The sequence below is a fragment of the Erigeron canadensis genome, chromosome 1 (assembly GCF_010389155.1).
Source record: "Erigeron canadensis isolate Cc75 chromosome 1, C_canadensis_v1, whole genome shotgun sequence".
NCBI classification, from domain to species: domain Eukaryota; kingdom Viridiplantae; phylum Streptophyta; class Magnoliopsida; order Asterales; family Asteraceae; genus Erigeron; species Erigeron canadensis.
In genome coordinates this window covers 43904316-43921843 of record NC_057761.1, presented here as the reverse complement: position 1 = coordinate 43921843, position 17528 = coordinate 43904316, and the positions used below count along the sequence as shown (strand labels likewise).

The 17528-nt window shown below is 35.1% G+C and overlaps 2 protein-coding genes and 1 pseudogene across 2 annotated transcripts; all 3 read left to right on the top strand.

The window, feature by feature from the left end:
• The first annotated feature begins 2194 nt into the window (after positions 1–2194).
• On the top strand, positions 2195–4245 carry LOC122593128 (putative ubiquitin-conjugating enzyme E2 38). The gene is made up of 7 exons (XM_043765490.1): positions 2195–2329; positions 2411–2716; positions 2785–3021; positions 3228–3275; positions 3864–4022; positions 4118–4179; positions 4224–4245. The coding sequence occupies exons 1-7, from the start codon at positions 2195–2197 to the stop codon at positions 4243–4245; spliced, it is 969 nt and encodes a 322-aa protein (XP_043621425.1).
• Positions 4246–4621: 376 nt separating this feature from the next.
• On the top strand, positions 4622–6205 carry LOC122593118 (probable ubiquitin-conjugating enzyme E2 25; the record flags this gene model as incomplete). The annotated part of the gene is made up of 3 exons (XM_043765479.1): positions 4622–4822; positions 5448–5756; positions 5839–6205. Coding segments are annotated over 3 exons (699 nt in total), but the record flags the coding sequence as incomplete, so codon positions are not given.
• A 7172-nt stretch (positions 6206–13377) lies between these two features.
• Positions 13378–17340, top strand: LOC122593093 (annotated as a pseudogene).
• Positions 17341–17528: the final 188 nt, after the last annotated feature.

Sequence of the window (17528 nt, the reverse complement as noted above, 5' to 3'; positions counted from 1 at the left end):
TGAGAATAAAAAAAAGTAAGTAACTGCTCAGTGCCGCCTTCCGCGGGTTTTGAGCCCAATACCTCGACGGTGTATGAGGGAGGTTAAGATGTAGGCAGACCTTACCTCTACCTAAGTAGAGAGGCTGCTTCCAGTTTCTACCTAAATGGTAGAAAAGACCCTCCAACCTTTGCATGGGATGAGGATCGAACCCATGATCTCTGTCTTCAGAAGCAAGAGTGTTTACCACTGATCCAACCATGCTGCTTTTAACATGAGAATAAGAAGTTACACTATATAGTCCAAAAATTATAATTCGGATTTTAAATCTTTCTATACATAGATGGGCCCATAAGTTTTACCTATGCCCAAAATTCTTAAGTATTACAGTAATTTATTCCATACACACATGGGCCCAAGGATTTTACTTAGATGCCCAAAATTCCAATTTTGATTGTATAATTAATTCTTAGGGATTTTCACTGGTTGGTTCCTCAAGGGCTCAAGGCAGTAATTTATACTCCTAACCCTATAGACAGACAGAGAGAAGTAGAGACATCCCCTAAAAAGAATTTGTGGAAGAAACAAAGGATCGACAAATACGGTTGTTACTGCGTGTTGTCTTCTTTTCAGGTAGATAAATAAAAACCCACCACCTTCTTCACTTACTTACAATGTATGTATAATTTAGTCTTTTTTATTTTTATTTTTTGAACGGCATAATTTTATCTCTTATTTTGTGCTTTTTTTTTTTTTACCAGTTTTATTTTATTGTTTGATACGAATATATGAGATGGAAACTTTTTATAGCAGGGACCTCAAGGTGTTTTTAGTTGTAGAAAACTAGAGGATGTTTTCTAAACAATATTATTATAAGGGAAATTGGGAAAATGAAAAACATAAACCTGTTTGAATATATAAGTGATCAAGAAAAAGTTCCACTGAAAACAGCAAACTTATGGGCCCTTTTAGTGTTGAAAAATATTTTCTAATTCTTTCATTTTTAAAATTTAGAAAATGAAAGGGCCTTTTCATCTCTAGAAAACAAATACTAGTAAAATTTTGAAACCAACGTATTTTCATTTTTCATATTATAAAACATGTTCAAATCTACTTAGTGGGGTGGGGCTGGGGCTGAGGGGAGAGTTAAAATAATTTGAGGGTTCTAAAATTCAGAAAATGGAAAATGTGGGGAATAATTAAAAAATGTTTTCTTGGAAAATAAAATTGGAAATCAAGGGTGTTTAAGCAATTATTTAAATTTAAATTTTATGCTGCTCAGGTTATCTAATTTTAGGAAAAAAATATCATTTATGATGCTCAGGTCGTCTTTGAGATGGATGCAAAGACCAGGGAACATTATTCTATCTTTAATGCACATTATACATGTACAATGATGCCGGTATCCCATTTCTCTTGTTGCTTACTTTTTTATCCATCTTTATTAGCGAAACTACTTGCTGATTGAGTGAAAAAATAATTAGTAGTCGTAACGGCTATTATCTATATTGTTACAAACGTTCGCAGTACGTTGACACGCTGCATGGTTTATTTATCCGTAATAATGACGGGCCCATCGTCACTGCCCCCTTTAGATGTAAGGTGCTTAAGGTCATGGTTAGGGATGATGTGCAACTCCTACCAGGGCAATCTATCATCAAAGCTCTAGTCCCTTCAAGTATGGTCCCATTTCAAACATCTTCTGAGTTCGCTAAGTCAACGTATAAGCAAGTTGTGGAGGGCCGGTCATGTGCTGGTATATATCCAATGGAAGACGTCTTGGTTGACCTTACCAGTACCAGCCCAATAATGGAAACTCTTGATGATGATATCGTTCTGCAAAGGTATGGCAACTTCAAGAAGTTTGATGTCGTTGTGGACCATTCTGATCATCTCTTTTCAGCAAACTGTTCCTCCTCAATGCAGCAGGTAACTGTGTCTTTTCACTGGATATTTACAGTATTGTTCACTTAATAAAACTTTCTGTTTCAACTTGTTGCTGATGTTGTTGTTTCCTACTCATATTACATGTGATATATTTCAGCCAGACTGGGCTAACACGATTAAGGAAGAGTGGAGGATTCTTGAGCAACACCTGCCTGGTATGCCAAACTCATTAGAATCACTAATTATCATTTAAGCACGATTACAAACTTAAAAAGCGACCTTAGGGGTTGTATGCAAACACTAGTTTCTTTTGTTTGGCACAGAGACTATGTTTGTGAGGGTTTATTTATCGAGGATGGATCTTTTAAGAGCTGTAATCATCGGACCGGAGGGGACTCCTTATCAAGACGGTGTTTTCGTCTTTGATGTGTTATTTCCTGACGATTACCCTAATAGCCCCGCTGTATGTCATCCTTGTCCTGTTCTATTATCTATTTGCTCATTTAGGTTAACTTATTTATTGAGGTGTTTCTTTTTATTTCAGCGCGTGCGCTATCATTCTGGTGGACTTGCTATAAATCCAAGTATGAAAAAGTGTGGTGAAGTTTGTTTGAACCTTTACACTCCAACTGGCAGACCGGAAAGATTGTGGGGCCCTCACAGAAATATGCTCCAAATACTGGTCTACATACAGGATCTGCTCATGAATACAAAGCCTTATTTTAATGGATTAATAAGTGCAAGTTTTAGAGGCTCAGTGGCTGGAGAATGGTTATCTCTACTATACAATGAGAATACCATTATAAAATCACTCAAAACAATGGTGTATACTATCAACAAACCACCCAAGGTAAGGTTGGTAATATTTGTTAGGCCACCCTTTTTGTGGTAAACTAATTAGATGTTCAATGCATGTAGAACTTTGAGGATTTGGTGGTTGGGCACTTTCACAAGCATGTACGGGATATTCTAACTACATGTAAAGCTTATATGGAAGGTCTGCAAGCTGGTTGTCTTGTTTCTGATAACAATGATACCTGCTCAATTGTGTTCAAGAATGATGTGGCTTCATGTATCAAGTCCCTAATCGATGCATTTAAGAGAATAGGAGCTAAGGAAGCTGAAGAATTCCTTTATCTAATCAAAAAGCGGAAGGTGTTAGTTTCTCAAAGTGATTTTTTGTTCACGTTTTATCTTCTTATAAACTTTACGCTTTCTTCAATAAAGAATGCACTTTTTATTTCAATCTATTTACATCTATAACTTACACAAATTGACTGTCTGCATTGAGTTGGATGCCGTGCCTGTCATAAGTTTGCTTCTCTGTTTTGGCATGTTATTTAATCATTGAAATTTATCAGGTTGTCGTTGATGAAGATCTGAATGATGTAGTGGACAAAAAGGGGAAGGTATAATTTTTCTCCTCTATGTTTCCCTTTGATGTCTTAATCTTAAAAACATGGTTATTGAAACTCTTTTAACCTGCATCTTGTTCAATTTACTCGAAGTATTGAATTCTTGTCACTTGTGTGTTCATGATTGTTAAAGGTTTAGTTCTCCGACGTCTCCAAAATGCGCGTTATCAACCCACTACCTTTAACAATGTGTCATAATCAGCTACATAGGAAACTGGGTCTTGGGTTGAGAGTAATCCAAAGTTTATTAAGAATGCAAACTTGCAATCGAGTTATATATACAAATGATGTATCGAGTCTACCCGACCTGTCTTGTTTTAACTAGCTATCCAACTGCATTTGACTAAATCAAGTTTGGCTCAAAAGCTAAACCATGAGTGTTTTCACAGCATTTCATTCTCATCAATCCCCTTGGCCATTTGATTTTGTTTATAGAACATACATGTATGTAGCTCTTTGGAGATGAATCTTAGTAAGATAAAATTACACACACGCAAGCACGCGTGCACTCACAGATATCCCTCTTTTCAGGAAAAGGGGATACCTTATAAGTGTTTTAACTGAGACTCTTCATGTAAAAAGTTGCAGGACATTGAGATACGTCGTGATTCTGACCATTGTTATGTGCCATGGAACATCTTTGCCTACCGGGGTTCTGTAGTGGGAAAGGTTTTGGTCAAGGAGGGAATGTGGGTCGAGAGAGGGCAGCCTTTGTATATCAGTGATACAGAGAAACTAAATGTTAGAAATCTAACCGTCTCTAGTTCTCTGTTACCCTTGTTATAGAATTTCACTTCTCACCTGTGTATCTTTGTGTATGGTCTATGTTTCTGTAGGAGGTTCTTATCCCCACCTCTGGTAGTGCGATTTTGTCACAATCAGCATTTAAAAAGGTTCTGTATGAGAATCGTAGGTCACGTGTTGGTATCTTTTCTATGGAAGATGTGTTAGTGAGCCAGGATGATGGTGAAAGTAGCCCAACGGCAGGGCTTGATAATGAAGATGTTCTGAACTGGTACAAAAGTTTCAAGAAGTTTGAGTTTGTCATGGACCATTCAGATCATTTTTTTTCAGCACAAAATTCTACAGTGAACCAGGTAAGCATGTGCTCATTCACCTAATACCTCTAATAATATTCGTAATAATATGTTGTCGTTACTTTTCATAACTTTGATAAGCATACATATGATATGGTTCAGCAGCCAAAAGATTGGGCTAACAAGATACATGAAGAGTGGAGGATGCTTGAGTAACAATTGCCTGGTATTCCAGTTATTAGATATAGTGACTAATAGTTATTAACTTTTTATTTTGTACGTTCTGTGTCTACACATGTAAACCAAGCTTACTCGTCGATTTATGGGATATATGTAAACACAAGTTTCTACTATTATATTACAGAGACTATATCTGTGAGGGTTTATGAATCGAGGATTGATCTTATGAGAGCTGTAGTTATCGGACAGCAGGGGACTCCTTACCATGGTGGTCTTTTCTTCTTTGATGTGTGTTTCCCAAGCGACTATCCTAATAGCCCTCCAGTATGTAATTCTCGTCTTTTTTCTATCTACTTGTATTATATTTATATATATGTATGTGTATGTGTGTGTATGGGATAAATTCCCTGCACCAACAGGTAACTAAGTGACTGCACCATCTAAACATAAACAGCCTATACTTGAGTTATATAAAAAGGCGATCTCATAACTAGCAAATCCAAAGCTTTGTATGCAGCATTTTGCTTTTGAATGTTAATCTAGTCTGTTTGACAGAAATTGAAGTGGAATCTTATACTCATTTAATGGAACAAATACTGTAAAAACAGAGGTGTGGGGTTACAATTGGTTTTCATAGAAATGGATACACCAACTTCTTTACAATTCAAAACATGTTGTCTTTTTCGTATTGCTGTGATTGTAATTATCATAAATGATAGTAACAGTAATCACTGAATGAGGCCGTGCATGATTCTTAAACTAAAAAATAGTAACCGACGGTCTTGGGGTGGTATAATAACTAGGTGTTTAGTTGTTTGGTTTAGTGGTCTAATAACTATCTTAACCCCTAAATGTGTGTGTGTGTGTGTATACATACCACATGCATGTATGCCAGTTAGCTTTAACTTGTAACTTGTTCAATGAATTTTTTTTATATTTTTTGTTTCAGCTTGTACACTATGATTCTGGTGGTCTTGGTATCAATCCAAATCTGTACAAATGTGGTCATGTTCGTTTCAACCTTCCAAATACAAGTGGTGGCCAGGAACCGATGTGGGTGCATGGCACTTCGACAATGCTCCAACTTTTGGTCTCCATACAGAATTGGATTTTAAACGCAAATCCTCTATTCAATGATTTCACATATGCAATTACGCAAGGCTCACCATTCGGAGAACAGTCTTCGCGCCTCTACAATGAAAATACCCACATCAAATCACTCAAAACAATGGTATACATAATGAACAAACCACCCAAGGTAAGATACAGTTTTTGTTTTTCCTTTCTACTATTTTAGCATGTTTAAATATAATGAGATGTTGTGGAATGATGCATGCCAGAACTTTGAGGATTTTATTGCAATACATTTCCGTAATGGTGCACGTGAGATCGTAAGGGTGGCATTTGCCAGGAAGAATTGCTCAGTCATGTACCAGGATGATTTGTTTTCCTGCCTCAATCCTCTTTATATGGCATTCAAGAAAATGGGAGCAAAAGACAATCAGTTATCAAACTGGAGAAAGCCGTAGGAATTCCTTTGTATTGATCTGTGTTTTTGGCGTCGGTGACAGAATTGTTAATGTTATCATGCAACATTTTAGATCTTGAATGGGTGGATGGATACTGAACTATTCGGTATAAAGTTGATGTATGAATGACATGAAAGACAATCCGTCTATCTATTCACAAAATACAGGTATTGATAAACCACTTGACATCTTTCCATTTCCCGTTTGCTTACTGCCTTACATGCTTAGCCGGCCTGTGACATTCTTACTAGTAAAACGATTCCAATTTTTCTTCGTTTTAGTTATATTTTACAAAAAAAATAAAATAAAGGTGATCTATCATTCCCTTCGCAATACAATTGACTGGTTTATAATCATAAAAAGGAAATTAGAAGCTTAGAACCATATATAATAATAAAATTGTATCGTATCTATTTAACGAAGCAATCACAAATTAAGAATGAAGCTTTATTAAATTAATAAGAATATTAATAAGGTACTTGTAAATTAGGTGTGTTAACTTATTTAGTTACGGTAATTAAAAATTAGATTTTTTTTTTTGGTTGGGTCTTGCTAATGTTGCGTGCAATTGTGCATAAATAGTTATATTTATGTACTAGATTAGACCCCGTGCGTTGCACATTTTTAACTTGTTATATTGATTCTTCGGAAATTGTATACAATAAAAAAAATCGTGGAACTTAAGATAAATGGTTACATTGTAAAATAGACATTTATATAAGTTCAAGTGTAAAAACCTGATTAAGCTCATCATAAGTATGTTCATAATGATTGAAGTTTTCCGTTACAATGTCAACCGAGACAAATAATAAATTAGTCAGTCATTTGGTCATAAAACATTAAGACATGTCCTTTTTATTAAGGTCAAATTTAAAAATGTTATACTCCAGTGCATTGCATGTTTATATTTTATTTATCATTGATTCATCAAACTATATATAGTAAATACAAAGTTAAAATGAATAAATATATGTCTTTAACATAGACGATTGATATTATTTTAGTAATAATGTCAACTAAACAAAAGATATTAAACATTAATACAAAGTAAAGTTGTAAAGATTTGAAGAATTAAACATGAAGTGTGTACAAACATAAATTCAATTTAAATTGGTCAAAATTTTCATGAAGACAACTGAAACGCCCCAAAAATTATGACTTTTTTTTTTTATATATATATACTCTAATATCTTTCATATAATAAAAACTCAAGTATCATTTACAAAATAACAACCCAAGTATATCATTTATATACTCTTTTAAGGATATTAAAAACATTCTAGACATATATAAAGGACACACAATAAGACCCGAACTCAAAACGAAGAACACGTGAAAAATTATAACTGCCCGTAAAATTTAAGTCAGATGGCCGTAAATTTATGGCTGATAGCCGTAAAATTACGGCCTAAATTATAACTGACCGTAAAAAGCAACCGTAAATTTATGCCCAAATTTATAACTAGCCGTAAAAAACCACCGTAATTCGCTCCTAGATTATTTTGCTCCTGTTTGACATACGAAAATTTTATAAGGGACCGTAAATTTATGGCTCGGGCCGTAAATTTATGGTCAGGCCTGCACATAAGATTTTTGACATTTTGACACTTCTAAGCCATTTCATAACCAAAAACTCATTCCAAACTTCACAAACCTGAACATTTTAAGACATAAACATAATGAACATATAAAATTTGACCAACCCTCTTTCGACCCAAAATACTATCAAACGGGCCATTGACCCGAATGACTAGTTTCTACACTTTATACTTACATATCATAATCATTTCTTCAAACCATTACACAAAACATTTCCAATACATAAAATATAACATTTATAACTATGACACAAGTTAAACGACGCGAATGCACATGAAAGACACTTAGACACGTAACGACCCAAAATAACAACATAGTTACTACACAAAATATGACTCGGGCAGGTTGGCGTGTTCAAGAGCTCATGAAAGACATATCTAACCCCAAGAGTTCAAAAGAATGCACTTCAAGTGCAACTACCTCAAGCAAGTCTTCTAATACACTTTCTTCTTCCCACTATCACCAGCTTCACCTATAAAAAGGAATCACAACTAAAAGTAAGCAAAGGCTTAGTGAATACATATGGGTATAACCAATAATAATTATACCATAATCAAAATATATAACAAATTAAGTCATTCAATTATAATTCAAAGCAACAACTATAAACAAAACATGATCATATCTTTTCTTACTTGGCCAAGGACATATGCTAGTAGGTATCTCATCATCTACTAGACTTACTTTAAATCATCATATGCTAGTAGGTACATCATCTACTAGTCTTTCATACAAAATGTGCTAGTAGATACATTATCTACTAGTCTTACACAATTCATACACAATTAGTGTCATAGTGATTACTCATCTATGAACTCCATAACACAAATATAAACACAAACATATGTACTCACCTTGATTTTTGGCTAATAGATTCTACTTGATTACTATGCTCAATGTTATATTCTCCGCCACCTACACAACATTAATCATATACTATGAGTTTATAAACCCATTTCTTCTACAACCATTTACTAAGTTCATCATGAACTAAATCACTATAGTGTTTAGCTATACCAACTTTTCATTATAATTATCATAATATGACTTCTTTATTCATTTTCTAGCCAAACACCAATTTATGAAGTTCCAACTATGGGGTTTTACCATAAGAATTTAATTTTCAATAATCCCAACTTCCTTCTTTTTGATTTCCATTAGGGTTCATCAAAAATTCCCAAATTCAATAACCAAGAACCCTAATTTTCAACAATAAAACCTTAAATTATAATTTAATAATTAATAAGGATTACTTACCTCCAAGGACAATAATATAATTGAAATCTAATTTCCTTCCCCTTTTTCTTGAAGAATTCGGCCACCACCACCAAAGATGCAAAACCCTAACTTTAGATTTTTGCTTCTTGAAGATTATTAGTAACTATTATTGTTATTGTTATTTCCCTAGCATAATCCTTTGATAAATTTTGAGTTGATTACAAAAGAAATTTTTGATTTACTTGAATTGAATATGGAAGAGAAGTATTGGAAGGATTTAGAAGAAAAGAATAAGATTGAAATTCATAAGATGAAAGTTGGCTGGCTATTCCTCTTACTAGCCACGTTTTCTTCAAATTTTTAGGGGTATTATACCCACTAGCCACTAAAGTTCCAACTAAATTAACCCCTTATCTTAAAATAAAATACTAAGAAATTTATTAAATGTTAAAACTACAAAAAGGGTTAATTTTCTACTACCTTAAAAATAGTGGGGTGTTACAAATCTCCCCCACTTTGAATCGATCATGTCCCCGTGATCCAAGTCATATGTAAAGACGGGTAATACACCAACATGTCATGCTCGGTTTCCCAAGTATACTCCGAGCTCTTATGGTGTTTCCATTGTACCTTAAAAGTCCGTACCGTCTTATTATTTACTTTCCTCAACTCTTCTTCCACAATAGCAACCAGTTCCTCCACATAAGTTAACTTCTTGTCTAATTCTATTTCATGCAAAGGAACACATGTTGCATCATCAATAAGACATTTTCGGAGTTGAGACACATGAAAAGTATTATGAATTTGGGATAATTCTTCCGGTAACTCCAATTGGTATGCTAATTTACCAACTCGGGCTATAATTCGAAATGGGCCTATAAACCGTGGACTTAATTTTCCACGTTTACAAAATCTTAGCAAACCCTTCCATTGAGATACCTTTAACATGACTTGATCACCAACCGCGAATTCAATAGGTCTTCTCCTAACATCGGCATATGATTTTTGTCTATCTTGAGCGGCCTTGAGTTTTTCACGAATTTCATCTATCCTTTGAGTAGTTTCAAGCACTACATCGGTTCCACCTAATTCTCGTTGTCCTACTTCTCCCCAACAAATGGGAGTTCGACATCTTCTACCATATAGCATTTCATAAGGAGGCATTTTTATGCTAGCATGGTAACTATTATTATACGAGAATTCGGCTAAAGGTAAATGCACATCCCTTGATCCTCCAAAATCAATAATACATGCACGCAACATGTCCTCTAATGTTTGAATGGTTCTTTCACTTTGCCCGTCCGTTTGAGGATGATATGCGATGCTAAAATATAACTTAGTACCCATATCTTCATGAAATTTCTTCCAAAAATGAGAAGTGAATCTTGTATCTCTATCTGAGAGATAGGAATGCCATGCCGGGCTACAACTTCCTTTACATATATATCGGCTAGCACTTCGGAAGATGATGACTCACGAATGGGTAAAAATAAAGCACTTTTTGTCAATCGATCCACAATTACCCATATAGCATCAAATTGATGCTTAGGAGTATTGGGAAGTTTGGTGATAAAATCCATAGTCAAGTGTTCCCATTTCCATTGAGGAATGTCAAGTGGTTGGAGCTTCCCATATGGTTTTTGATGTTCCGCTTTAACTTGCAAACAAGTCAAACATCTTTCCATATACTTGTCTATATATCGTTTCATACCCAACCACCAATAATCAACTTTCAAATCATGATACATTTTCGTTGCACCGGGATGAATGGAATATTTGGACTTATGTGCTTCATCAAGAAGAGTTTCTTTTAAAGTACATGAAAATGGAATCCAAATTCTTCCATAACAAGTCATGAGACCACGAGAATCTTTAGAGAAATATTCTAATTGCCCTTTAATTCTCTCTTTTTTAGGGTCATGTTGTAATGCTTCTTCTTGTGCTTCTTTTATACGCTCCATGAAGTCATTGGTAATCATTACCCACAAAGGTGAAACACGAATTGAAAAATGAGAACTTTTTCTACTCAAAGCATCGGCTACCACGTTAGCCTTTCCGGGATGATATAAAATTTCACAATCATAGTCCTTTAACAAATCTAACCACCTCCGTTGACGGTTATTTAGATCACGTTGTTCAAAGAAATATTTAAGGCTCTTATGATCGGAATAAATGGAAAATTTAACGCCATACAAATAATGACGCCAAATGTTTAATGCAAAAACAACCAACGCAAGCTCCAAATCATGAACGGGATAAGACTTCTCATGAATTTTTAATTGTCTTGATGCATAAGCTATGACTCGCCCTCTTTGCATGAGAACACACCCAAGACCATTAAATGAAGCATCACAATATACCACAAAATCTTCAATTCCATCCGGTAAAGTAAGAATGGGAGCTTGACTCAATTTTTCTTTTAAAGTTTGAAATGCACTTTCTTGCTCACTTTTCCATTCAAACTTTTCATTTTTCCGAGTTAATTTGGTAAGAGGCGAGGCAATCTTGGAAAAATCTTGAATAAAACGACGATAATACCCCGCTAAACCAAGAAAACTTCGAATTTCCGTCGGGGATTTAGGAGATTCCCATTTCATGATGGCACTAATTTTTGCCGGATCAACTTTAATGCCTTCTTGACTAACCACATGCCCAAGAAATTGCACTTCACGTAACCAAAATTCACATTTATGTGAAAGGAGAAATCGAACCTTGTTGAACATGGTAAGATAAACGATGAACCTTAAGACTCTCCCATTTCATTTTGGGATTATGCTCTAGAGATTGCTGCATGCATTCTCAATATGGTTCCAACCAAGAAGGTTGACAAAACACCGCATGAATTGTGGCATGGAAAGTGTTCCTAAGTTGTCTTACTTAAAGGTCTGGGGATGTGAGGCACTCGTGAAACGAGACATGCCTGACAAACTTGAATCCAGATCTGTCAAGTGCATCTTTGGAGGACACCCAAAGGAAACGATGGGTTACTACTTCTACTTTCCTACTAGAAACACTGTCAAAGTATTTTTTTTTTTTTGATTTGTTGAGTTCCTTGAAAGGTAACTCATATGTCAAGAAGACAGTGGGAGGATTGTTGAACTTGATGAGGCTCAAGAAGATGTGTCAAACTTCTGAAAGCACTAGAAATCTTCAACTTAGAGGGGAAAATGTTCAAAGAGGTGAATCTCTAGATGAACTTTAATTTGAAGATGAAACGATTCCAATTCGTAGGTCCTCAAGGACAATACGTGCTCGTGATAGATTAAATCTTATGATTGAGTCTAAAGAACACGTAGTAGGAGATTTGAATGAACCTCCTAATTTCAATGTTGCATTATCAGATCCAGAATCTGACAAATGGCTCGAAGCTGCGAATGTGGAAATGAAATCCATGAAAGAAAATCAAGTATGGAGCTTGGTTAATCTTCCACTAAATGGTAGAACCGTTGGGTGTAAGTGGATCTTCAAGAAGAAGACCGACATGGATGGAAATGTACACACCTATAAAGCTTGTCTTGTGGCGAAAGGTTATACTCAACTCTTTGGAGTTGATTATGAGGAAACCTTTTCTCCCGTTGCTGACATCAGAGCTATTAGGATCATCTTAGCCATAGCAACGTACTATGACTATGAGATATGGCAAATGGATGTCAAAACCGTTCTTAAATGGTTTTATAGACAAGGAAGTCTATATGGTACGACCAAAAGGTTTTGTCGATCCAAAAAAATTTCGACAAAGTATGCAAAGGTCCATTTATGGATTGAAGCAAGCATCAAGGAGTTGGAATAAAAGGTTTGATGAAGAGATCAAAAAGTTTGATTTTGTTCAGAATCCTGATGAGCCATGTGTATATCGCAAAGCTAGTGGGAGTAATGTTACTTTCCTTGTCTTGTATGTCGATGACATATTGATAATAGGAAATCACATTCCAATGTTGAAAGACGTTAAATCTTATCTTGGAAAGTGTTTTGCTATGAAAGACTTGGGTGAAGCAGCATTCATACTTGGAATTTAAATCTATAGAGATAGAAGTAAACGGTTGATTGGATTAGGTCAAAGTGCATATATAGATAAGATCTTGAAGAGATTCAAGATGGAAAATTCTAAGTGCGGGAATTTGCCTATGCTAGAAGGACTTAATTTATCTAGTAAGAACGGTGCTTCTACACCTGAAAAGGTGGAGCGTGTGCAAAGAGTTCCTTATGCTTCGGCTGTGGGATCTATCATATATGCGGTAAGATGCACTAGACCTGAAGTTGTGTTTCGCTCAAAATATTGTTAGCCGATATCAGCAAAATCCCGGAGTGGATCAGTGAAGTGTTGTGAAAAGTATTCTTAAGTACATGCGGGCTACTAAAGAATTTTTCTTGGTGTATGGTTGAAATCCTGATCAAAATTCAAATGGTAATAGAATTTGTGATGTTGGATTTCATGACTGATGAAGATGTTTCAAAAATATCAGTCGGGATACATCTTCATTTTAGATGAAGACACGATGGAATGCTTTAAGCTAAAAGGAAACCACAGTTGCTATGGATGTGACAGAGTCTGAGTACATTGTCGTCTCAGAGAAGATGATATGAAGGTTGTCTGGATTAGAAAGTTTATTTTTGGATTTATATGATAATCCTCAAATAACACACCTATGGAACTGTACTGTGATAATTCGGGAGCAATTATCATTGCCAATGAACCTGGGGTTCAGAAAGGTGTCAGACATTACCTGGGAAGATATCACTACGTTCGTGAGCAAAGCGAATTGTGTGAAACAAAATTACTCAAAGTTCATACATATTATAACTTAGCGGGTCTTTTTTATGAAGGCATTGTCAAAAGGAAAGGTCAATAAGTATGCCGTGGGCATAGGTTATTGCTAAGTTATATCATGTAAATCTGTAATTGGTATTTGGATAATGGGATGTTAAACAATTATTATTTTCAATAAATGAACTTTTATACGCGGTATAAGTGGTTTCATTTTTATAATAATTGTATCCTATATTTGCATGTTTAAATCCATGAATATTAGTTGAATATTCTAAACGTCCATTGTCTATTAATTATATGGGAATATAATTAAAGTAAGACAATTGTGAGAGATTGGTGAAAAGATTTTACGGAATATTTTGAATATAGTGGATCGTACCAAACTCACATGATATTCAAAAAGTGAATATTGTACTTACCCCACAAAACGAATTATCATTTTATGGATCGGCGTCATTAAATGAAATTCGTGAAATGGTTACTTTATTTATCCTTTGACTTGAGATACAACTGAGTTATGCATGTGTGGATTGCATTTTTTGATATAGTTCCTAACTATCCTGAACAAGGCAGTAATAAAGGGCTATTTTCAGAAATATCAAGAAACGACATGGCCAGACACTTGTAGTCAATACATGATTTGTTCCTTCAATTTGCAACTAAAGTATGATACCATTTGGCGCCCTCATTAATTAATTGAAGATGTTTGTGTGGCCACACCCAAATGAACTCAAGAAGTTGTCTTGACTAATTTGGTAATCTTAATTAATTATAGAAATGAGAAATATAATCGTTAAATTATGAAATGATATTGATCCATATTCATAATTAACAAGGGTATCTGAACAAAGGGATATTAAAGACTAAATCATTTCAATTTGGCAATTTAAGAATCTATTCTTAAATATTTCCGGGAGCATTGGAGTGTTGCTAGACGCCAACCAATGTTATTGCCTTTATAATAACATGCTCAAGTGGGAGCTGTTGGAGTGTGATCATTTTATTATAAATCGCATGTCCGGGAATAATTTAAGCCTACGGGGTCACACGAAATGACACGGTAACTCGATAATATTAATTGATATATCAAAGTAATATATTAATTAGTTTGATCACGAAATGATTAATTAAACATAATTAAAGGGTTAGTTGTATTTAATTAATTAAAGAGGAGGATTAAAAATGTGAAAAATGGAAAATGAAATTGGACCCTAAAAATCAAAGGGGGGGGCGATTGGAATAGGGCTTTGTAAGCTTTGATTCTAACTTGTTTTCCAAGATTGTTTAAACCTAATTATCCCATATAAATAAAGGGCTTAATTCTAGGTTTTGTTGGTTGTTACACACACTTTTTCACATAAGCTTTCTCTCCTTTTCTTCCTTTCTCTTTGAAGTGGCCGAAATTCCCTTTCATTAGGGTATTTCGACTTTGAAGTTTAAGGTTCAAGCAAAGGTTTGTTTGGTTTGTGATTGGGTACTAGCATACGTTATTCGGGGTGTCTAGTGTGCGATCGTAGAGGGGTTTTGTTTTAAACCCTAAGCATTAATAATAATCTTATTATTATTATCTTCATTAGAGCTTGCATAAGGTACACGACTCAATTCTAGTCTTTGTTAATTAATTTGATTGCATATATGTTTCGATTTCTTCCGTTGCGCGTCCTCGTGATTATGTATGTTTAGGTGTTCTAATACCATCGACCCTGGTAAGATTCTTTACACTTTGTATTCCTCGTTTTGGTTAGATGTAGCCGCAGAGTGACTGTGCTGTGTAACGGGTCAAATAGGGCAGGGTTGAAACAAGTAATTTCTATTTGCAGGTCTAGTCGGGCTGACCCACCTTTTTCTAAAATTTTACAAATCCCTGAAGTCATTGAAGATCACAAACCCGACCCTAACTGGCCGACAAGAGGACAAATCGAGCTTAAAGATCTACATGTTCAATACCATCCAGCTCTTCCAACAGATTTGAGAGTAATAACTTGTACTTTTCCGGTTCAAAAGAAAATCGGGGTTGCGGGAAGTCGACCCTGATCCAGGCTCTCTTTAGGGTGGTTGAACCAACAAGTGGTCAAATCTTGATCGATGGGCTTGATATTTCGAAAGTCGGACTACATGATTCGAGGTCCATATTAGGGATCATACCACAATATCCAACTAACCTTGATTCTCTAGAACAGCATTCAGATAAAGAAATTTGGGAGGTACTAAACAAGTGTCGGCTAGCGGATATAGTAAAGCAGGATAAGAGACTTCTTGATACACCAGGTAAGTTGTGCCATACAGTTTTGGGGAGTTATTCTGAAAATCATTTTCAGTACCCTGATGGCAGAATGAGCAAGTTGGAAGGGTTGTGTAATGGGTCATAACAGGAAAGGTTTTTGCATTTGTTAAACAGATCGGGTGGGACCAAAATATGTTTTGTCCTAACCTTCAATGTGTTTCTTGTAAATAATTAGTGTGTCAAATATGCTTATCAAAATCAATTTTTTCAACAATTATTTAGCTCTATGATTGAAATGATTTATGAGCTTTTATCTGTTAAAAATACAGTTTGGGCGACCTATGACCCGTTTGACCCATTTAACTAGTTTGAATTGTTTTTTCTTGTTTTATTCATTTTACTGGTTTTGCCCTGGCCATAACCAAATTCAGTCAATTGATATTGAAATATATTGAAATTTTCAAGTCACTAAATTTTTAAAGAAACCTTTGTAGTTGCTGAAGATGGTGAAAATTGGAGTGTTGGACAACGGCAACTCTGTGTGCTTAGCAAGGGCCTTGCTACAAAAACGAAAAATACTAGTGCTAGATGAGGCAACTGCTTCCATTGATACAGAAACAGATAATCTGATGCAGAAAACGATACGAGCAGAAACAAGTAGATGTACTGTTATAACCATAGCTCATCGATTACCCACCATTGTTGACAGCGATCTTATTCTTGTTCTTGATCAAGGTAACAATGTTAATTCTTTTTATTGTCATTTAAACCACAAAAAGGGCTGAATTCCAATGATGTGTGTAATGGGTTGGACAATGTTATGTTTATACATTTAACAGGTCGTTCGAATGGGTCAAAGTTGGTGAAGTTTTATAAAGCTAACACCTCAATTGTTTTATTCAATATTTGGAGTTTCCTGAAATGATCATATAATTTTGTAATCACACTTGGCATGTTAATAAGTTATATAAAAGTTAAATATTCAGGCAAGGATGTTGTTTTGGTCGATCAGATTTAATTGACCTGACTTATTACCTAATCTGCACATTCACCTCTAATCGAGTTATGGGAAATGCAAGGGAAATTGCTGAGTATGATTCTCCTGCACGATTGCAAAGTGACAGTTCCTCGCCATTTTCAAAGTTGGTGAATGAGTTCCTGAGGAGATCGTTATGAAGGCGTAGAAAGGTTCTTAAGGTTTTAGATTTTAGATTTGAGTGTACAGTGAAGATAGCAAGGATCCATTAAGCTTAGATGTTAGTTTAGGCAAGAGATCAAAATAGTCGGGTTGGACCTGGCTTGGAGATGGGAATAGTGGTGCCCAACCCGATTTGATCAATGTTTACAAATAGGCTTTGAGTGCTTCTAATTGAGAAATTGTATGTAAAATAGTTACTAGATAGATCAAAATAACATTCTTAATTAGTTGCAGTAATTCCATCATGTCAATACATTGTATTCGTATTGTATATAATCGCAATTGCAATCTACCAGGTCTTGTCAACCGCTGCACCACTCTATATCGCAAAAATGTCGTTTCTGTATCTTATCGTATGGTATATGAAACTAATATTGTCAAATTAATGCTATGTTGAATGTTTAACTTATGTTTTGGTACTTGACTTCTCTGAGCACCTCTAGTTTCCGCCTATGTCGGGTAGCCTTGTCATATAATGCACCATATACCAATGG